Source organism: Struthio camelus, chromosome 2 (assembly GCF_040807025.1).
Source record: "Struthio camelus isolate bStrCam1 chromosome 2, bStrCam1.hap1, whole genome shotgun sequence".
In the NCBI taxonomy this organism is placed as follows: Eukaryota; Metazoa; Chordata; class Aves; order Struthioniformes; family Struthionidae; genus Struthio; species Struthio camelus.
The window spans coordinates 32,122,440-32,144,976 of NC_090943.1; the positions used below are offsets into that span (position 1 = coordinate 32,122,440).

Genomic DNA, 22,537 nt, shown 5'->3' on the forward strand with positions numbered 1-22,537 from the left:
TCTACTTCATCCTTGCTGCTTGCTTACTGTAGGTTTTCAGTGCCTCTGTGCCCCCACAAAAGCAACAGCTGTGGTGTTACTGCTCCTGGCAGAAGTGGAGTAGTGTCATGACACTTGGGAAGGGGGTTGGTGGGTGGAGGGGAGGATACGTGTGGGATTTGTGCTGCTGAGCCACTGATAACAAGCTCCTCTCACGGAGCATGGAGAGACTCCAACCCTCTCCCTTGGGCACCCTGTCCCCCTCTGCCACGCTTACCTTTCCTTGTATCCTGCTGATGGGCCTCCTGTGGCCCCAGCACCCTGCTGGTGTGTGATCAGCTTCTCCTCCCACTGTCCATGCTTAAATCTTGTTCTTATATGTAGCCTGCTTTGCAGAGTGACTAGGCCATCAACGCAGTAGGTAAGGAAGACCATTTTGCCACGGTCCTGGGAACAGACTGATCTCTAAATAGTACTTACTTCATCAGGCCATACTTTGTAGCTGAGCCCCAAAGCTGCTTTTCTTTCTCCAGCTATATCAGATATCTAATAAAAGATACATCTATGCAAAATATCCTTGCTTGTACTAGCATGTTAGTAGGAACACTCAAAGTTTCCTAAGCTGTACATGAAGTTAAAATAAAAGTGGTGAGTTGCTCTTACTCTAAGTAGGGTTTACTGTCTAACCAATCCTATGATGTCACCTTGCTGGGGGTCTTCCCACTTCAATTTGAGTGCAAAAATGGTTGCCGCGAACATGTAATTGAACTTGCTTTGTTAAGATATACTATTGTTTAAAGAGGTTGAGAGGGGAGAAATTCAGCTTTCGCCTCCTGTTTTTAGCTATGAAGTCTGTTTGCAGGTAGCTAAGAAATGGTCAAGATGATAGTGCTTTTGATGGTAATCAAGGGTATGATGTGCTCTGTCACAGCACATACACAGACTGTACAAGGTGCAGAAGACAGTCTCTGGCTATCACAAAAAAACACTTCTATAACAGAGTTCAAAGGTACATATTGGTGCTTAATAGACATAATATCTCGCCTTCTTTCAGGGAAAGAATGTACTCAAGATGAAAGCACAGCTGCAGCTATCTTTGCTGTTCAGATGGATGACTACTTAGGAGGAAAACCTGTGCAGAGTAGAGAAATTCAAGGATATGAGTCTACTGAATTTGTGGGATATTTCAAAGGAGGAATTAAGTACAAGGTAAAGAGCTAGCTGAGAAAATGTACTCTAAAAACATGTAACTGTCCCCCAAAGTAGAAACAAATATTTACTGGACTAAAAAATTTGTGTTTTATGTTACCGAATGTTTGAGAAACTGTTTCTTAATCCTTAGTGGTATTAGATCTGTGCTAAACTGAGTGCAGTACTTGCACAGAGTGCATCAGTTCGTTTACCAATGCCTTTGCTGTTAACTGTAAACCCGACCCAAATGTTTCCCCACAGTTAAACTACCCTAAGATTTCATACTTGTCATTAAGGGAGCTCACAGTTGGGACTGCCGGTGTTTAGGAGGTAATAAATCTCAAAGAAGCCATTTCTATGCAATGGACTAGATTGTGTTCAAATCCGGAATCCAGTATGCTTAAGTGGTTAGATATGAACAGAGTGGAAGAGGCAGAGACATCCTTGTTTTGCTCAAAAAATTCTATACAGCTTATGCTGTAAAGAATAACTTTTCAAGCCCTACTACTTATCTTGATCCTTGAGATAGCTAACAAAAAACCCAAGAACTTTTCATGAAGACCTTTTGTATTTTAAAAAGTTGACATTCAGCCAGCTCTAATATATTTCCTCACCTGGTCTGGTGTTCTTGCTTGGTTGCCTGCTAAGAAGCAAATACTCATTTCAGGAAATTTCAGAACTGCTATGGAATTACCCTTCCCTTTAGACGTAACCAGACATTAAAACTGTCCAAACGACTGAGATTTAAGGAAGTTGGAAAATCCACACAGGAACTGCATATTCTTTTGCTTTCCACCAGTTCCTATTCAGTAACCCACTTACTTCTGTCCTAACACTGGTTCAACATTACTTAGGATGGTACAGGGGAGAGTGCAGTAAATCCTGCGCTTCCCCTTTTCCACTTGCACAAAACACTTAAAGGCAGGATGATGTCCAATAAAGGCTCACAACACGAGAGGCTTCAGCTGCAGAAGTGTTCATGTCTGTCTGGTCTGTGGTCAGCATTTGTTCTGGTTTATCTCTCACTGCCTAACCTTTTTAGCTAGTTTCTCAGCTGCAGCAAAAAGGTAAGTTTGCAGAAACCAGGCTGAAGTGAAGCTTGCTGCTTTGTTTTCATTCAGGCAGGCGGTGTTGCCTCCGGATTTAAGCATGTTATTACTAATGATCTGAGCGCCCAGAGGCTTCTGCATATCAAGGGCCGGAGAGTAGTACGAGCCACTGAAGTTCCCCTTGCTTGGACCAGCTTCAACAAAGGAGATTGTTTCATTATTGACCTTGGAACCGTAAGTCTTTCACAGAGCAATAAGCACTGAAAAGTAAGCTACAGCATCTTTTCTAAGGCTTGAACTATGCCCTAAAATGTCTTGACAACTGATTTGTCACTCACTCAAACTGACTGAAAGACTGCTTCAGAAATTAGTTTTAATACTGCTACATGTTGCAGGTTCAAAACCGCCCTTATGGTTTATGAAGTACACACATTACGCTTTAGGAAACAATTCTCTTCCACGCTCAAGGCATTGGGATTTTTTTTACCATTGATGTTGACACAAGAAGGCTTTATTCCTCTAGATCTTAAGCTGTTCACATGACGTCCTCTGGACTTTGGTGCTACCCACAAATTAATGGGCAAAAGATTAGTGTTAGGGTTCAGAATTGAACCCAGAAATTGGACTTTCTCAAAAGTTCAATATGAAAGTCAAGAGTTTACATGCAAGGTAGCAACTGTAGCTGGTCTTAACACTTACATTTCAAAAGGAAGTGGTCAGCTATTTAAGCAAGATTTGAGAAGAGTTCCCTGAAATGTTGAAGTTGTTCTAAACTCAAGTCAAATTTGACTTTTTTCTGAAAAACTTTCCCTGGTGTGACACTTGGATTGTGAGGGACTAGACCTTCTAGAACAGTGTCAGTTCCTAATTTGTGTGCATGTGTTTTGGTTTATGCTTCTTCCCTTACCTACTTAAGGGAGGATATTGGTATTTGGCAGCTATATTGATTACGTTTGCCAGACTTTTATCATGCTCAGCAATCTTCAGATTAGAAAACATTAGTTACTGTCCTCCTAATATCATTCAGCTCTTCCTGATCTGTGTGCTCTGAGCATCTGAAACAGCTCAGGGGATCAATATCCAAACCATTATCTCTGAATATGATGTCTATTAAGAATGCGTAGAAGATCCAAATCCTCATCTCTGGGAGATTTGTGAAAGGAAGTAGGGAATACTGGAGCTACATGCTTGTAGAAAACGTTGCTTTTGAACTCAGGCTGTCACAAGGCTTGGTGGGTTTTTTTGTCCCCTTCCCTGTGGACACCCGGAGCCAGGTGTACACCATGACTTCCACTTGCCCTGACCCTTATTGAGCTCTGGTTACTCAGTTTGCATAAATTGATTGCTAAATCATGTTGCAGACATGGCAATGACACTCAAATGCGCTACAGCTATCTGGTGGTATTACATGTGTATCTTGGGATTTCTTCCTTTTGGTGCATGCTATTGGAGAGGAAAGCACTGTCATTAAGCAATTTAAATGTAAAATCGCATTAGTTTCTTGTCTTCTAATACTAAACGTACTTTGTGTGCTTTTCCTTTCTTATCATAACTGACTGGTTTCTGATTTCCTGTTTGACAAGACAGAGGTTAAGCAGCGATGTAAAAGAAAGATTAGATGGTAGAGATGCATGTGTTGCACCCATATGTTATGCTATGGGGAGTGTTGGTCAAATCACATGACTGAAAGTTTTGGGCTTGCTTTACTGCTGTTCTGAGGGATAGATTTTTCTTATATGTGTTAACAGTTTCAGGGCAGGGAACTCTTTCAGCACCCAGAAATTTGTAGTGATTTCTTCTTCATTTATTTTTTAAAAATAGAATTTCCTTTTTTGAGAGTTGAAAAGCAACTGTGTTGACATATTTCAAAATGATGTGCAAGTCTAGCTGAAGTGTCTATGGAGAAATAGGTGTTTAGAACTTGCTCAAGGTTTCCACTATGGCACTGTTTTCTGAGAACTATATTTTAGATTGAAATTTTCCATGACTAGAGCTCCTTTGAAAATGGGTAAGACATTAAAGGAGCTCTTAAACTTATGCTTCTTTAAAAATAAGGATTTTTAGCTCAAGGAGATGTCTTTAATAATTAAATAAAATGAATGTTCAGTAGGGTTGCTCTGAGCCTTGGGATTTATCATAGGGCACTACTGAACCATCAGCTGAGAATTATGGGCAGTAATGGCATGAATTAATGAGCTTATGGATAGTACTTCTAATATCAAATTATTGTAGCATATCAAATAAGATGAATTTCTAAGTACTTTTCCCAGTCCCTTAGCTAACCAGAGATGGTCTCCATGGCACTACGGAACTGCTCGTGCAGCCTATTTCCTGTTAATTTCATCAGACCAGTCATCTAATATAACAAGAAATCATTTGTTTTCCCATTGAGCTCAATTATTACAGTATTCTAAACTTGTGGTCTGAACAGATAACAGATAATTAAAAAAGCTAATAATTAGGAATAAAATGATGATTGGCCACTAAAGCTTCCTTTGGTGATAATTATCTAAGTACAAAAGCTTTTGTGTGCATTTCCAGCTAGCTTCAGATTTTTTGGGGTCTGATGTTTATCTCATAGCTAGATATGTTGTTTACAAAACCAAATTTACAGCACTCTGCCCAAATCCTTTCAAAACACTTGCCTACTTTCTACTTCCTAGACTGGAGTAGAAAATAGTAGCGGAGAGCACACTAGCTCTTGGGCACTGATCTGAGTCATTCTCTATCAGAAACACATAAAGACATCCTATCCAAATAGTCTTCTGTAAGCCCATGACACAAGCACTGTGACCAGCAGTTCCAACATTTCAGTGCAATGAGTGATTCATGAGGATGTCTGCGGTGTCAGACCCTGGGTTTTTTGTTTTTTTCAGCAAGGGATTTACATTCTATCTCTGCATTTGAATTTGGGAGTCCCCTTGTAAGGGAGATTTTTTTTGAGGGACAGGGCAAGCAACCTAAGTACAAAGTGGTTGCTGAGAAGGCTTTGTACAAGATCCGGAGTAAAGAGCCTAACACTGGGTGCTGCTTAGCATATCCTGTCCTGGTATAGATGTACTTGAGCCCTCCCAGAAGCCATGGTATCCTCCTGTGCTGCCCATCCCATCCATTTGGGCAGAGGCAAGTTCACTGGAGGGTGCAGAGCTCTTCCTTCCCTCCCACTGGGGAGGCACCAGGACATGTTTGGCAGCCTTGGCTGCTATAAACCGTTTGGCCCTGTTCTGTGTTGTCCCTCCGTACCTCTGGACACAGTTGCTTCTGTATCATTCATCTTCCAGCCACTTTCCCTTGGCTACATCCCTCTTTCTCCTCTATCACCAAGATGCTTTTTTGGAACACCAAGCAGTGGGAGAGGGCATGGAAAATGACTGGGGAAGGGAAAGAAGTCACTGTGGCATTCAGTGGATAATACTTTTTTCCAAGCTATTATTAGTATTAGCCAAAAGCATATTTTAATATAGCACATATATTTGATATGATATGCTAGACACTTGTCTTCTGTCACTTTTCTTAATTTAAAGAAGGGAGGAAAGTCCTCAGTATTGAGGGTCATCCTAGGTACACTAGTCTATGCTGGTAATGCATAAAATGTAGATATTGAGGGTCCCTAAGGTCATCCTAGGTACACTAGTCTATGCTGGTAATGCATAAAATGTAGATATTGAGGGTCCCTAACATGGGAAGGGCTGAAAGACTCCAGTCAATGATAGACAGGGTAACTTTCAAAACATTGTAGCAGAAGCAAAGGGAGTAGCAGTATGATCACTTTTCAAGCAGTTTTATTAACTGACTTAAACTCTTCAGCTCATTTTGAAGAAAGCCTCTGAGGTAGGAAGGCCATCTAAAGTTATACCCTTGACCTGTAAAAATATTCTCTAGGCAGTTCAGATAGAAGTTAGTAAAGTGTAAGGCTTAATTCTGACTGTTTTACTTTCCTCTTGAGGAGAGGCAGCAACAGTGCTACTAGCCAAGAGACTGCAGAGGGCAGGAAGAAGGCTGCATATCACTTAGCTGCTGTAGGAAAATTGAGACAGTTGCTAAAAATAAGGGCATAGTACATAAGTACCAAGTGGTCCTCTGAGCTTGAGTCTGACCAATGCCAAAGTCTTGTCAGTACAAGCATAGTTCTGCTGAGAAAATCCTGTTTCCAATGGCAGTGGCTGTCAGGAATGCAGGCGGCTAGGTGGTAGCTGTACTGGAAGTTAAGTAGACACTGGAGGCAAACTGCACTCAGTTATCCATTCTTATTTCAAGGGTGGTGCTTCTAAACTGGTCTGTAAGTAGTTAAGAGGCTGCTGGATTGAAGTTTAAGAGCAAGCAAAGTGTGCTTAAGAAAATCAATTTGCTTTGCTGTACAGCAGTTGACATACATGACTTCTCGAGGATTCCATAAATCGCAAGTGAAAATCTTTGTCAGAAGACAAAGGTATGGGACTGAGTAAAGAGCTTTTATTACCATGTATTCATAGTGTGCTCCTACTTGAACGTCTCACATAATCTAGCATAACTTCAAGTGGAAGAAGAGATGGCTCTCATACAAGAACACTAGAAATACATCAAGCAGAAGGACTGGCTTTTATCACTTTTATCAACATTTAGACTAAAATAATTTTCTTATAATCATCATTTCTGTTTCTAACAGTAAAAGATCAAGAGGACAATACCCATAAGTAGTAATCATAAAACAGGTATGAGTCAATGTCATATTGCAGTTTTAAGTACAGTTGTAGTTTTGCTGCTTTCTGTAATCTCCTTTCTTGCTTGCACTATCTTTTCTGGGTGGTCTTCCTGTTACTTTGACAAAACCAGTTCACAATCACCATATTAATCACTTGATTTTAGAGTTACTATCTGGGAACAAACAGCACTGGAAGAATCTTGCATGTGGGGGGTCTATCACTGTAAGATTCTAGTTCTGTTTTTCTGACACTACCAACTAGCCAGCTGTGCTTGTTCTTGTTTCTCATTCATGTTTCTCCTACAACTAACCTCTTCCCCAGTCTCTCTCACCTGAAAGTTAGAGTATTGGTTATGCTGTAGCAGAGTTGCCAAACAAGCAGAGGAGCTTGCAGAACTAAATAGCTTTAGTTCTTTATTAACTTGATTTATTAACAGTTGGAAAATATGGCTATATCTATGCATAGTATATCTTGGGGAACAGACATCTTGTATTACTGTTTTTGTAATCTAAGACTTTCTTGTGAACTAATTATTTTTATAGTTTCAGCAGTGTAAACTTCAGGATTCTGGAAATAATATATTCTTAAAGTAATCAGATAAAGAACAATAAGTCTGTTCTTTCCCCTTCAGTTAAAGCATTCATGATTTGCAGTTTTTCTTCATATTATATGGAAATTTTTTTTTTCTTGTTTGCGTGCAAAAAAGGGGCTAAAACTGAATGACTAAATGAGAACTTGTGATACCTTTTGGTAGGCAGGACATACATGTGTGCATGCGTATTTAGTTGGGTTAGTGTTCTTCCTGGGGTTGAAGGAAATGCAAATGCATTGCTCCTTAAACTGCTGTTACTTAGAATGACTGTCCTTCTGGTACTTGCCCTTTGCTGCACTGTGGTATAGCAACAAATATTCCCAGAATGCGCTAACAAAACAGCGATGTGCAAGAGGAAAAATGAACATAGCGTTTAACTGTGAAACACCTGACTTACCTTGACAATTTTGTTCCAGTTGAATCAAATGGGAAACTCCTAAATGGATTACAAAGGCCCTATTGTAATTATACTAGGGCCACTCATGGTGCCCTCAGGCAGCATTCTGGCTGAATTAATTCAGAGTTTGGTGTGGATTATCAAAACTCTGCAGCTTTCAGAGGCTCACTGTGTTAGTTTCAACAGATGTAAAAAGGAGATTTGATGAATGTGAAATGACCCTTTTTCCCCCTGTACTGAGAAGTCAACGGCTGAGACAGGAATAAACTCTGAATTTTTACTGACGGGGAAAAAAGGCTCCAGAAGCCTACATTAACCTTGTTCAACCCAAACAGTATTCTCAGTGTATATATGTCAGTTTCTGCAAAACTGAAGTAGTTATTGAACTAACAAAAAGTTGCTATGTTTGAGTTGCTTCTATTCAGCTTCATCATTCAGTTGTTTTTCCCCACCATTTGGACTCTTTTCTTGGTTTGGCACATTCTTTTTAGCAGAAAACAAAGCAAGGGTGTGTACAGCTTTAGGGATCTTTGTTCAAAGTTTCCAGAAACTAGTGTTTTAATGAGAACCACTGAGATGCAATGTGCACTTTTTAAAAATTATCTTTAGTGAAAACTGAAATCAATGGAAGCATTTCTATTTGCAGTTCTCATAAAAACTCATTCTTTTCAAGTCTGTTTGCAAGTTCACATTTTGTATTGACATCATTCCTTTTAATCTACGCATTAACTTTAAGTTAAAAGACTAGATTTTAACAATGAAGAACAGGTTTTAACTAGAATGAGCCCTTGCATTATGAAAACAACAGTTTATTAATGACCATGAAGACAATGGAAGGAGTCCCATGTGGATGCAGGCCAACTGTTTCGATGCAACAAGAATATGATGAGACAGGTATAAAAGCTTTGCAAATATTCATGCACGTTTGATCTGCCTGTAGCTTTGCATGTTTCTTCTACTTCTCTCACGTGGAATTTTAAGTTCACTGATCCATCGAAACACTTTTCCTAATAGGAGTAAGTTTTGTAGTATATGGATTTTTTTTTAAAATCTTTTCTGTGACTATCTGCCCAAATCCTTTGGGCATTCCTGCACTCCAGTGCTTCCTGTCCTGACCTTCTGTGCAAGCCTGGTCAACAGAAACCAGTGCGCTGGGAAAACGCTCTAGTTGCTTTCTGATGTGGTTGTTTGCCAAAGCTCTGAACTGTTTCTATTCAATAGAAAAGAAGCAGCTAAGCCTGAGAGGAATTAAGGCAATAATGACTTACAAATCTTTTCTTTTGCTGGCACCTAGCCCTTTGAGTTGTGGAGTACATATGAGCAAGCAGCTTTAGCTGAAACTTCTCACTAAGCCTCTCTGCTTTGTAACTGTGCCTGCATTCATAGCACTGGTGTACACCAACCAAAGACAACTTCCTGACAGACACATATTAAGTCAGCATAAGCTAAGTCATGCTGACTGTTAATTCGAAATGGTAACTAAGTTGAGCTGATTACCTTTTCCCAAAGGCTTCCAGAATGTATAGAGGTTTAGGCTCAGTCAGGCCTTGCCAATGAAGAATGGAAGGGGAATATTGTCTTGTGATATTTGCCTTAATGTCTTTCATTAAGGAAATACTTTTTTTGGTATTTTAAGATGAAGGAAGCTTTAACATTTTTAAAATCTCTGCTGTTATTTTCTAACAACTGAATTCCCCTCCCCCCCCCCCAAGAAAATTTTCTTCAAAGTAGACTTTTGAAACCTACTTAGTTTTAGTTTTTAAATGTCTTCCTCAATTAGGAGTAAACAAATAGTGCTGTATGGGCCTGGAAGTTACTAGGATCTTGAACAAAGGTATAGGATTAAAACACTTGTATGTTCAGGGCATGTTTGTAAATAGTATTAAATTGGATCCTTCATGGTATTAAGCTACTTGGCTTTTGCTTTCTTAGCCCTGGCTCAGATTCATAGAAAGGACATAGGGACACAGTATAATTTTTTTATTTGTCTCCAGTTGGAGCAGGCTGCCAATGAATACAAAGGGAAACTGTGTGTCAGAAGGGAAAACTTGTTTTTGTCACTTCTGAAATGAGCAAATTCTGTTTTTGTTTTGCCTTCTCTTGCTCTATATCCAAGTCAGAGCTAGAATAGGAAGGCAGGAGGTATATTGGTGATGTATTGTGAAAGTACAGGGAAGGGTGCCAAGATATTTTTATAATCTGTTATACATAAGCCACACATAATTATCTTGCAGCACACTTCTGTGTAGAAGGTAAGTGTTGCACCACTTTTTAAACGTGCTGTAGTAAATTCCTGTAACTGGCTCAAGGTCACTCTGCAGGCCTGTAACTACTAGGAGTAAGTTCCTTGTAGCTTATGCGTGCAGGTGTTCAGCCCCTTTTCCCCTAAACCTCCAGATATCAGAAATGGATGAGGTATGACCTCTTTTCAGATAAAGATCAGTCTGGTTCAGAAATTGCAAAGAAAGACGGAAGAGCTGGCCTACTTTCTCTTTAGTCAGAAACAAACAAACTGGAAAGCAAAGAATCCAGTAACCAGAAAGAAACCTGGACTTCTGCATATTAAGATCAGTCATGAATTTCAGATTGCTTGAGCTCAACTTATAATTTGGATGTGTAGTCCTAAAATTCTGTTCTCCTTGTAACTCTGGCAATTATATCATTTTCTCTTCTATACATGGCAAGATTTCTTTTTGATACCTTAATCTGCCTGCTACACATTCACAGGTGATCACTGATTATTGATCTTACAGTGAGCTGCTAACGGTGTCACTGACCCAATCCTGATATTGATATCAAGAGCCATGAATATCAGGTGCCAGAGCAGCTCTCTTCCATAGCTGGTTTATTTCTCTCAAACTCTGTTAAACAGATTTTAAAATTTACTGCCAGTAAGACGTCTGAAAATAAACAGACCTTGGTAAAGGAATTACTGATGAATGAAGCTCTTTTTTTGAGGGGAGTGAACATTTGAAGTCTAGTTTCATTTTAATAGAAACTTTTTGTCAGCCTGCCAATTCAAAATAAGGTTAGCAAAACAAGACTAAATTTAGTGAAGGTGCAGTACAGTTCTAGGATTGTGAAAGAACTGAGTGAACTAGAGCTAAATGCTATATTATGGTCCTACGACAGTGCTTAATTTTAGACACATGTACATGAATAATAAAATACAAGCTGAAAGCTCAGTGGCTTGTTGGACATACATATCCAGAATCAGCTAGCTATCTAACGATGTGTATAAATGCATATATTAGCATTGTCAAGAAGCTGCTCTAACGCTTAATCCTTTTTCTGGATTTAAATGCATAACAATGTGTCTGGAGTTTGAAGTGAAATGAATTGGTTGTATCAGGAAGACAAATTTGAAATATCCATCTGAACTTCCATCATGAGGCTTCGGAATAGAGTTTATTGAAAAATAACTGGCAAGTTTATTTTACTTTAGAACTAAAATAACTAAAACTCCCAGAAGCTTATAGAACTCAGTATTTTGTTTAACGCTCCTATGTTAAATATAATAAAAGTATTACACACTTCCATGGCTTTTGGCTGCTCATCTTCTTCTATTAAGTTACACACTTAGTACTTGAGAGTTGCACTTTTAGGGGTTTGGTAAAGAATGCTGCCTTTATCTTCAAGGGTTTGAAAACATTGATTCTTGTTTCTCCAACTTAAATCAATATTGTTAGAAAAAACAGGGAGGATAGGGTTTTAGGAATGATATTGCTCATCCGTGTGTATTCTAGATCAAGAACACTTTCATATTGACTGTTTGTTCAAGCCAAGTTTCTTCTGCAGCAGGAGAAAACCTGGGTTTGATGTACCACATGAAGTTTCTTGGTTAGAGCTGATAAAATTGCAATTTTACTTAGTTCGAGCCAAAAGTTCTACATTTTAACAAATTGTGTATGAAGTTTAAAAAGACTTCATTTTTTTCCTTTACATCATAAGAGCTGAAACAACCAGACATTCAAAATATAATTGTATATGTGGTTGTTTTTCATGGAAAATTTAGCAAAATCTTTTCAGAATTCACTCTGCAAAACTCTGAATTTCTCTTGCAGTAGTTTCGGACCTGTAGTCTGCAAATCATAGGATCTGAACATAATTGTTATAGGACTAAACTTATTGTATATTTTCCTATAGAGATATGGATTCCATAAAGAAAATGAGGCCTGCATACGAAAAATCTGAAATCCACTGCTGTAGATCTTTAAAGCTCTTTCCCCTTCCTCAAGCTGATTTGAAGAATATAGCTGGTGGGCTTATATGAGAGCTCAGCTTAGAAAAACTGGGAGAAAATCCTGTGAATGGTAGCTAGCCAGGGCAGATTTTCTGTGGGACTGCTAGGAGATGTTAATGGAAAATGTGTATTTATCATCTGAGAACTAAAGGTCTTTGTGCCTTAGTATGACTATTAAGTCTGTTTCCTGTGTAGTCAGTACAGTAAATACCACTCATTTTGTAGATGAGAATGCTGGCATGATTATGTAACTTGTTTGAAGCTGCAGTCAATTACCAAAAGACCAAGAGGACTAACATGTACAACAAACTGAACTCTTCACCTTTCTCAAAACAACCTTCAAGAGTTGCAGCCTGGGATACACTGGAATAATGCAATATCTCCCTAGCCTCCTTGACTAATTCTCTACATGTGTTCTCTTCCTCTTCCTTATTTCCTGTGGGCACTAGAAGCAATAAGAATTCCTTTTTATTGCTGTTGGATCTCTAATGTTTTCTGGTTTTTCACATTGCTTCAAATAAGCTCAACTAGTAGGAGACAGGCCAAGAGTAAGCTTAAGCGCTAAAATCTCCTGAAACAAGAGGAGGATGTGTTTTGGGAAGTCTCCCAAACCTTGGGAGAGGAAAGTTGGAGAAGTGTATATCAATAGTAACTGTGCTGAAAAATCTGGTCAAATTGAGATATGACTTTTTACATGCACCCAAAGCAGTTTTTCTTTAATGCTTCAGAAGATCCTGTTTCCCTGAGCATTCACAAATATTTTCTTTCCTTGTGGAAATGTTAAAAGTATCCAGTCATATTTAAAACAGGGTTCAGATATGAAGCCAAGTATGCATCTCCAGATTCTGATTTAGAGCCAGAATGTGGAAAATAGATCCTTCTTGTCTCAGACCTACAGTCAAGTTTGTAAAGGCAAGCTGAAATCCCCATGGCTTACATTGCATAACCGCTATAAATTGAAAGGGATTCTGCCCTGGGAATCTGTCTAATCTCAAGGTGAATTTAAAATGTCATCCTTGAAGGAAGCTCCCAAAAAAGAAGGGGAGTGGACTTGGCTGTGAGATCAGTGAGTTTATTTTTTGTCTAAGGTGCTGAAAAGTAAACATCAGAAGTTACCAGTGGACTGTTTTGCATGTGGATTGCATTAATATTAGCTAGATTCTAAAAGCCTGCATCTGCAGGTGCTGAGAAGCAGTACTTCATCATTGTTATCTCAAGCCAGCATTTCAAGTACTACTAAATCAGCAGGAATAGCTTAAATATGCATTCAGAAATAAGCTGTGTGTAGTTGTATATATCTGGTAAAACTATTAGACCTCAATAACTTACTTAACTGGAATCCTCACCAAATATTTTCCTTACCGTTATTTGCACCATAGATGGACACAAGCCAGTTCAACCTTTTTTTTTAAAAAAGATAAAAAGACTCTTGTTCTTGCTACACTGTTTGGGCTACTTGTTAGAACTGTGTGGAAAAAATCATGTGACTTTCCTCCAAAAGTTGGAAAGTGTGTGTGGGGGGGTGTGAGGTGGAATGCAACCAGTAAAAGCTGATTCACTTCCTTTGGCTATCTTCTCCCAGTTCAGCCTCCAGTGGTTCTGCATCTTATGCTTTGGCTTTTCTCAGTAACTCTCATCAAGACTGAAATGTAAATTCTTTGTCCAGAAACCTTCTGAATTCAGGATGAATAATAAGCAATCAAAGCACTCTGAGTTTGGATTGCTTTTCTTATGGTCTTTCTGGATTAGATGTCAATCTTAGGCCAGTTCTGGTGGCCTTCCTTCCTGAGAGGCAGTGGGAATGTGCTCTGCTCCAGACAAACTGCTCTTTCTTCCTCATGTGAGGAGCAAACCCATGCAACACCTATTTAGCCATATGATAGGAACTGCTGAAAGGATGTAAGATGGTATCTAGAACTGGGCTGCTGCCACCAGAGCAGGCTCACTCTTCCACCTGAAGAGCTGTTGCTGCTGTGGCTTAGATGTTCCCAGTACAGGGGGCAACCACGATGGGGTAAATTACTCCTGTGATAGCAGCTTATTCCTAGCAGCTGTATTTTCTGAATGTAGGGTATGTATGTTTTTTTTTTTAATCAAGTCATTTATTAAGGTATTTGTGACAACTAAAGTCAGGAAGGCCTCACATTAATCTGAGGTCAATAAATTCTCATGAAATATCAGAGCAGCTGAAACTGAGGGGAAAAAAATCTTCTAGTTGTGCAGACCCCTACACCATCTATTTTTATTTGAGCTGATTTCAAGGTTTGATACAGTATGGTGACTGACAAGTTATCATTCTACAACAAAAAGTCACCAAGATTAAAAGTAGGTATAAAGATCTTATTTTTCTTCTGAGTAGCAGATACAATCAGGATTTTCTTTAAGGTTTTTGAAATGACTCTCTCTTTCTTGCCAGAGGTGAGGATCAGGATTGCTGAAGTAGCTTACACAAGAAACTGCCAGGTACAAAATAACGATGATCTGCAATAGCAAACTTAAGATTTTTCAGGCTCTTCAGAGAGCTGAAGATGTATCCCTGTTTGGGATACAACTCAGTCAAACCAAAACTGGTAATTCTGAGACTGAACAACCTCTTATAGTGTGGATGCTGTAGTGAACTACACTACATAATTATCTTGCAAGTTACTAATATATAGGTGACTAAGAAATACTTTTCAGAAGAAATCTGGTGAAAGCTGGTGTACTTTTGATGATGTTTTGCTGGTTCAGTGAGACTAGATAACTAGTAATAAAACGTTACTTTTTGCTCAGTGGTGACTTATCGCTAATGCGCATGCTTTTAATTATTATAGGAAATCTATCAGTGGTGTGGTTCAGCATGCAATAAATACGAGCGTCTGAAGGCTACTCAGGTTGCTATTGGCATTCGGGACAATGAGCGGAATGGAAGGTCGCAGTTAATTCCTGTGGAAGAAGGAAGCGAACCAGACCAACTTATAGAGGTAATGTATATGCAGTTCATGCAATTGCTGACACAGCTGTGATTAAAATGCTTTTGCAGCTCAGGAGCTAGACAGGATTGGGCTCAGTCCTCGTGTCCTTCAAGGAGATCAGGAACTCGGAGTTAGATTCTGGTAGGTCAGTTAATAAAACTGCTTGGATTAAGAGCGGAAAGAAGTATAACGATGCTGGGCACTAGAATCTCGGATAATTAACTGCCTGAAAACAATATTTTGAGGACTAAGGATGTTTGCTTTTTTGGATTAGCCTATGGATGACTGAATCAACAGCGGAGCTCATACCCGAGCTTTGCTATCCTCTCTATATGCGGAAGGAACAGAATCAAGGTGGGACAAGATATCAAGCAGCTGGAAGTACTGTGTTTCCAATGCCAAAAAGTACAGCAAATTGCTTGGAAATGCGTGGGACCAAGCATACTGCTCTGCATTGCCACCCCTGTTATAAGCTCTGCTAGCTTCTAGTGAGCCCCTTCCTCTTATGTTTAGAAAGTTTAACCCTTTAAAAAAAAAAAAAAGGATTTGAATTTCAGAACTGATCAAAGTAGGGTGCAGAAAATCCCTCCCAACTTATGTAATTTTCAGATCCTGTGAAAACTAACCAGCACTGAGTTGTTGCAATCCACATACTAACTTAGCTATAAAAGCTTTGTCACTTGGCATGTAGGTACTAAATTAAGCTTTTTCTGTTCCTTTTCTAAAAAGAGGAAGGAAGAAACAGGGTCATAAACTGTCCTTCAGTAAAATGGAAAATGTATATTTGAGACAGAACATTATCTTGTACTTCAGATTAACTTCAGGAATCAATGCTAATGGTATGGGCAGGTACGCTATTTTTTAATGATGTTTATATGCTGTTTTATCACATAGACTGTAGTTAATAACTGCCTAAGCAGCAAAGCATGGCAGAGGCAGAGCCTCTAGCTCCTTGGGCATGCTAGCCATGGTGATGCCTTTGTATGATCTATCCATCTGCTTGCAAAGGTGTTTCGCCTGTGGGTGCATGTATAGAGGCAGGGGAGGTGATATTCAGCTCACTTAAGTTCTGTTGGGGAAAAAAAAAAAACCCTAAACCTATATCTGGCTTTTGATCTCTTTTCATAGACTTCTCAGATTGGCTGTGATCTGGCATATACTTTACCTCAATAATTTTTATGAAAAGAACACGTGGTTGGTTGGGACTTTGAGCCCAACTTTCCTGCTTCTCACCTGAAGTTTGTGAGTTGCAGCTTGCTGCAGGATGCGAGCTGTGACTGGGGGTAGGTGCTGGATGGCACGGCAACACTGTGCCAGCATAGTCCCCAGGTGGCAGCCTCTTGCTGTCCAGCCCGCCTTGGATCTTACATTTGAGGCTGTGCATGGGGTTGCTGGTAATCTCATCTGTGAATTGGGAGTGTTGATTAGAATAGCTGCACTTTTCACCTCTTTTCTGACTTATAGTTGCAGATGCAAGTTCAAACTTCCATGCAGCAGCAACGAGGACATGGGTCTACTGCAGAGCTGGCCTTCAGGAGGCTGGCTTTCTCCTCCCCCTTAAAGGATATGAGTGGCAGGGATATGATAACCTACCACATCTATCTATTTGCCAGACTTATTCAGCTATGTGCAACTCTTTTACAGAATCACAGAACGGTTGAGGTTGGAAGGGACCTCTGGAGATCATGTAGTCCAACCCCCTTGCTCAAGCAGGGGCCTCTAGAGCACAATGCACAGGATCGCATCCAGGCGGGTTTTGAATATCTCCAGGGAAGGAGAATCCACTACCTCTCTGGCAACCTGTGCCAGTGCTCTGTCACCCTCACAGTAAAGTTTTTCCTCATGTTCAGATGGAACTTCCTGGGTTTCAGTTTCTGCCCGTTGCCTCTTGTCCTGTTGCTGGGCACCGTGGAGAAGAGACTGGCCTCATTCTCTTGACACCCTCCCTTCAGATGCTTGTACACATTGAGATCCCCTCTCAGTCTTCTCATCTCCAGGCTAAATAGGCCCAGCTCTTTCAGCCTTTCTTCAGAGGAGAGATGTTCCAGCCCCCTAATCATCTCTGTAGGCTTCTGCTGGACTCTCCAGGAGTGCCATGTCTCTCTTGTCCAATTCTAGGCTCCCCTTAGTACACAGTACTCCAGATGGGGCCTCACCAGGGCTGAGCAGAGGGGCAGGATCATCTCCCTTGACCTGCTGGCAACACTCTGCCTAATGCACCCCAGGATACCATTGGCCTTCTTGGCCACAAGGGCCCATTGCCGGCTCACGTTTAACCTGTTGTCCACCAGCACTCCCAGGTCCTTCTCTGCAGAGCTACTTTCCAGCAGGTCAGCCTCCAGCCTGTACTGGTGCATGGGGTTCTTCCTCCCCAGGTGCAGGACCCTGCACTTGCCTTTGTTGAACTGCATGAGGTTCCTCTCCGCCCAGCTCTCCAGCCTGTCCAGGTCCCTCTGAATGGCAGCACAGTCTTCTGGTGTGTTAGCCTCTCCCCCCAGTTTAGTATCATCAGCAAGCTGGCTGAGGGTGCACTCTGTCCCTTCCTCCAGGTCACTGATGAATATGCTGAACAAGACTGGGCCCAGGACTGACCCCTGGGGGACACCACTAGCCACAGGCCTCCAAGTAGACTCTGTGCCATTTATCACAACCCTCTGAGCTCGGCCATCCAGCCAGTTCTCAGTCCACCTCACTGTCCACTCATCTAAGCCACGCTTCCTGAGCTTACCTAGGAGGATGTGACGGGAGACAGTGTCAAAAGCCTTGCTGAAGTCCAGGTAGACAACATCCACTGCTCTGCCCTCATCTACCCAGCCAGTCATCCATCATAGAAGGCTATCAGATTGGTCAAGCTGGATTTCCCTTTGGTGAAGCCATGCTGACTACTCCTGATCACCTTCTTGTCCTCCAGATGCTTAGTGATGACCTTCAGGAGGAGCTGTTCCATCACCTTTCCCGGGATGGAGGTGAGGCTGACAGGCCTGTAGTTCCCTGGCTCCTCCTTCTTCCCCTTTTTGAAGACTGGCATGACATTGGCTTTCTTCCAGTCCTCAGGCACCTCTCCTGATCTCCAGGACCTTTCCAAGATGGTGGAGAGTGGCCTAGCGATAACATCCGCCAGCTCCCTCAGCACTTGTGGGTGCATCCCATCGGGGCCCATGGATTTATGGATGTCAAGTTTGGACAACAGATCTCTAACCTGATCCTCCTCGAGCAAGGAAGAGTATTCCTTTCTCCAGCCTTCCTCTCTTGTCCCCAGGGTCTGGAATTCCTGAGGACTGGCCTTAGCAGTGAAGACTGAAGCAAAGGCAGCATTCAATAACTCTGCCTTCTCTGTATCCTTTGTCACCAGGGCACCTGCCCCATTCAGCAGCGGGCCCACGTTTTCCCTAGTCTTCCTTTTGCTATTGATGTATTTGAAGAAGGCCTTCTTGTTGTCCTTGACATCCCTTGCCAGATTTAATTCCAACTGGGCCTTAGCCTTCCTTGTCGCATCCCTGCACGCTCTGACAATGTCCCTGTATTCCTCCCAAGTGGCCTGTCCCCTTTTCCACATTCTGTACACTTCCTTCTTCTGCTGGAGCTTTGCCAGGAGTTCCTTGCTCATCCATGCAGGTCTCCTGCCCGCTTTGCTCGACTTCTTACTCAGAGGGATGCACCGATCTTGAGCCTGGAGGAGGTGATGCTTGAATATTAACCAGCTTTCTTGGACCCCTCTTCCTTCTAGGGCCCTACCCCAGGAGATTCCCCTAAGTAGGTCCCTCAAGAGGCCAAAGTCAGCTCTCCTGAAGTCCAGTGTTGCAATCCTACTCATTGCCCTGCTCCCTCCTCGCAGGATCCTGAACTCCACCATCTCATGGTCACTGCAGCCAAGGCTGCCCCCAACCCTCACCTCTCCAACTAGACCGTCTTTGTTTGTTAGTACAAGGTCTAGCATTGCACCTCTCCTCGCTGGTGTCTCCACCACCTGAGTCAAGAAGTTATCATCAATCCTCTGCAGGAACCTCCTCGACTATTTATGTCTAGCTGTGCTCTCTTCCCAGCAGAGGTCAGGGCGGTTGAGGTCTCCCATGAGAACCAGAACAGCAACATTAACACATGATTAAGAGTAGAAAAAATGACAAGGTTGCTTTTTGACTCTGTAGTGCGTTGTTACTTTTGGGTTGTAAATACAAAGGGAAGATGAAAGTTCAATGCAAGTAGCTTCACTGCATTTATTGCCAGCCACTGTAATGAGTTTGACTCAAGTGACTTTGTCAGCAGCCAGGGCCTACTTTCTGGCTGGGTGGCTTTGCTCTGGGAAGCCCACACAAGACAGCGTGCAACTCATCGTGGGCTATCCCATTCACTGCGAGCTTTGACAAAACGTGCTGCAAAACAACCAGGAGGATAGCCTAAGAAACATATGAAGCCCGTTCATCCTCATTCCTGCTTAAAGTGTAGCCAGTTCCTTTCCTCCTTCATTTTGATTTCTCCTTGCTCCCACAAAATTGTCTCTAACTTGCCTATAGTGCTTGCCTAGGATGACTACACTGAAAACGTTATGCTTATTTTGTTCCCTCAGGATCACCAAGCATAGGCAAGAGGAGAGAAGGTGCCATTTCTTTCCCTACAGGGTATATGCATAAAACAAGTAGTAGGGAACAGCAGAAGTCACGTGAGCCTACGCCACAGTGAAATATCTGTGGTATGTTTACTCTTAAGAGGCTGATTGGCTATCCTGGCGGCTAAGCCTGCTGTTAAGATAGGGTTTTGTGTTTTGTATTTTTTTTTGTTTTACTTGTTAACTGAACTCAAGAAATTCAAGAACTGTTTTTTTAGCTGTGGGAACTAGTTATCTTGGGCTTAACCGCACTACTTTATTGGATATGCAGGCATCACTTGTCATTTGCAATAATTCTTAATATTTAAGTTTCAGAACTGTCAGAAATTCCTTTTCTCTGATTCTTAAAGTGCTCAAACCTTTCTGGGGATCTGGTGTCCCATATTGCTTTCTCTCCAAAAGCATGACAGTACACTAAGTTTTTCCAAAGCAAACTTCACGAGTCATGCGGAAGGAAAAAAAAACCCGAATAGTCTTTTACCTAGAAGTAAGAATAAAACTGACGTTAGAGCCACAGAAACTCTTAAATCCTGTTTAGGTACCCAGCTCCTACTGAAATTTGATATTTACCTTTTTAATTTCTGTGTTTTTGCTTAATTGACCCTTGTGCATCTTGCTCATGTGACTTAGCTCATGACTGCTACTAAGCATGAATGGCATACCACAAAAATAAGCTTGTGAATCCGTACAACAAAAAATCAGCTCTTTTGGCAATTTCTTCAGAGTGTTTGTGAAGTCAGAAGATTTCAGCTTACTGACATCTGAATGCTGTAGATGAATGATCAAATACATAGACATTACTTATTGCCCCAGTCAATGCTTTGCAGCGTTGACTGACAAAAACGTAAAAAAATTTACTGTCAGTTTAATTCTGCTTCTTTTCTCACTGCTATTGAAATAAACTAGCTTAACTCTAACGGTAACGTGGGCCTTGTAGTCAGTGTTTACAAAAGCAAATGACTTGACCTCATAACATGCCTGAAAGGAAGACAGGTTTCTCTCTGGAGCTGTGGTGGAAGATCTGTGGAGAGCATGGATGGATCTGGGAAGTGACTCTCAAGGAAACTAGCAAACAGATTTCAATTTTGCCATGGTCTTGTTGCAAGAACCAGGATAGTAACTATAGTAATGTAATAGTTTGAGAACCTAAGGAAGATGTGGGCCAAGATAGACATACACTTGAACTTTTGGTTATTCAGACTAGAAATGGATTTTTGCCATTTCGATCTTTTCTGGGAAGAAAGTTAGTTCTCTTTTCTAATAAGAAAACATGTACTTCAACAAAAAAAATTTTATTATTTTTATTTTGGTTATCTGGTGTCTAGCTGAAATCAGAATGAGGCTTTCTTAAGGTTATCTTCTCTGAAAAATGTCTGCAGCGATTCCCCCTCCCACAAGTTAAAAATCCATTTACTTCCGCGCTAGCGGCTTGACGTCTTGTGCAACACTGCCAGAACAGCGTTCACCAGGCAGAGGTTGGCAAGCATACCACAAACACCGGTGTAATGTGCTGATACTGATTTTTATCCATACTTCATTAACGTGGCATAGTGACTCCAGACTAGTGAAGCAGGACTATTGTGTCTACATCCTACTATTGAGACACAACATGGAGACTATCTGCTCTAACAAATCCTGCTTGCTGTGTGTGTTTTTTTTAAGTAGGGGCTTGGTCTGGTGGTGGCAGCCTGTTCGCAATTTGCCCGTGGGAATCGGAGCTGTCTGGAGCATGCTGCAGGCTGGATGAATTGTTCTGGCAGGCCAGCAAGAGGCATCTTGCTAGCCCTAGGAAAAGAGAGTGGCCAGAAGCTGGGTATGCAAGTGGGCTTGACAGCAGCAACCCTTTTCTCATCTGCAGTCATGGCCAGGGGCCACTTGGGAACACACAGTGACTATCCTGTGCTCACGTTCAGGAAATCAGACGTTTCCAGAAAGCTCAGGCCTGCAGTAGGTGTGCTGAGCACCTTCTGAGATACTACAGGAAAAACTAGAACTTTTCCACTATGAAGATGAGGCTGAAGTTTTCCCTACAAATACACTTGAGGTGTTTAATCCGTCTGGTTTCACATCCCTGTTTGCATCTTACATGAGGTGCTGACTAGTAGGTTTAAATAAGCACTGCTATACAGGATTGCCGCCTGGGAAATTTAAAAAATAAACTCACCACCTTGGACAAATTGCAGCTGTTTGTGCTCAGTAACTGTGGTGGCTGTCCACAGTTACAGCTATCTGCAGTAAAACTAACCGGATGCCAACTCTATTTTGATTTTCACGTGTAAACAGCTGAACAGTTACTCATTCTTGCTGCATCTTAGGCCTGAATGTTCCATATGTGTTACGGAGAAGTTTTTAGCCCCATGGGACAAATCCAGAAATAGGTCTTAGCAATGAGTCAGCTTGGTCACTCTAGAGTGACCACATTAGGGCTAGAGTTAACGCCTTTTTTTTTTTCTTTTAACCAAGAGGAACACTAAATATATGGTTTAGAAAGCAACGTAGGATTGAAGTCCTCTCAGGTCTGTTTCTAGTCCTGTTGGCTATTTCCCTGGGCATACTGCTTGGTACTGATTTTTGTCCTTCTGACTGCTTCCAATGGTAAGCAGGTATCTCACAATGTAGCATTTGTACACACTGATATAACCTGAGGTCTGAGAGTGCAAATACAGTGACAGCGCTTAGAACCGACTTAAGGTGATAACGTGAATGGCCTAACATTAAACTTATCAGCCCTTGTCTGGTACAAGGGTGTTGTAATTTCTAATTGTGGCTTGCATATAAGCTCTAATTCTGAAGAGAAGATAAAAGCTAGGAAGATAAACTTAAAAAATAACTTCCCGTGATTTTACT

At 41.2% G+C, this 22,537-nt stretch overlaps 1 protein-coding gene across 4 annotated transcripts in view; it reads left to right on the forward strand.

The window, feature by feature from the left end:
- SCIN (scinderin) overlaps window positions 1–22,537 on the forward strand; it is a 107,678-nt gene that overhangs the window by 52,165 nt on the left and 32,976 nt on the right. For all 4 annotated transcript variants that reach the window (XM_068934986.1, XM_068934987.1, XM_068934988.1 and 1 more), the window contains 3 exons: window positions 1,034–1,188; window positions 2,292–2,453; window positions 14,947–15,096. In XM_068934986.1, coding sequence (XP_068791087.1) covers window positions 1,034–1,188; window positions 2,292–2,453; window positions 14,947–15,096 — 467 coding nt within the window. The remainder of the gene's footprint in view (window positions 1–1,033; window positions 1,189–2,291; window positions 2,454–14,946; window positions 15,097–22,537) is intronic.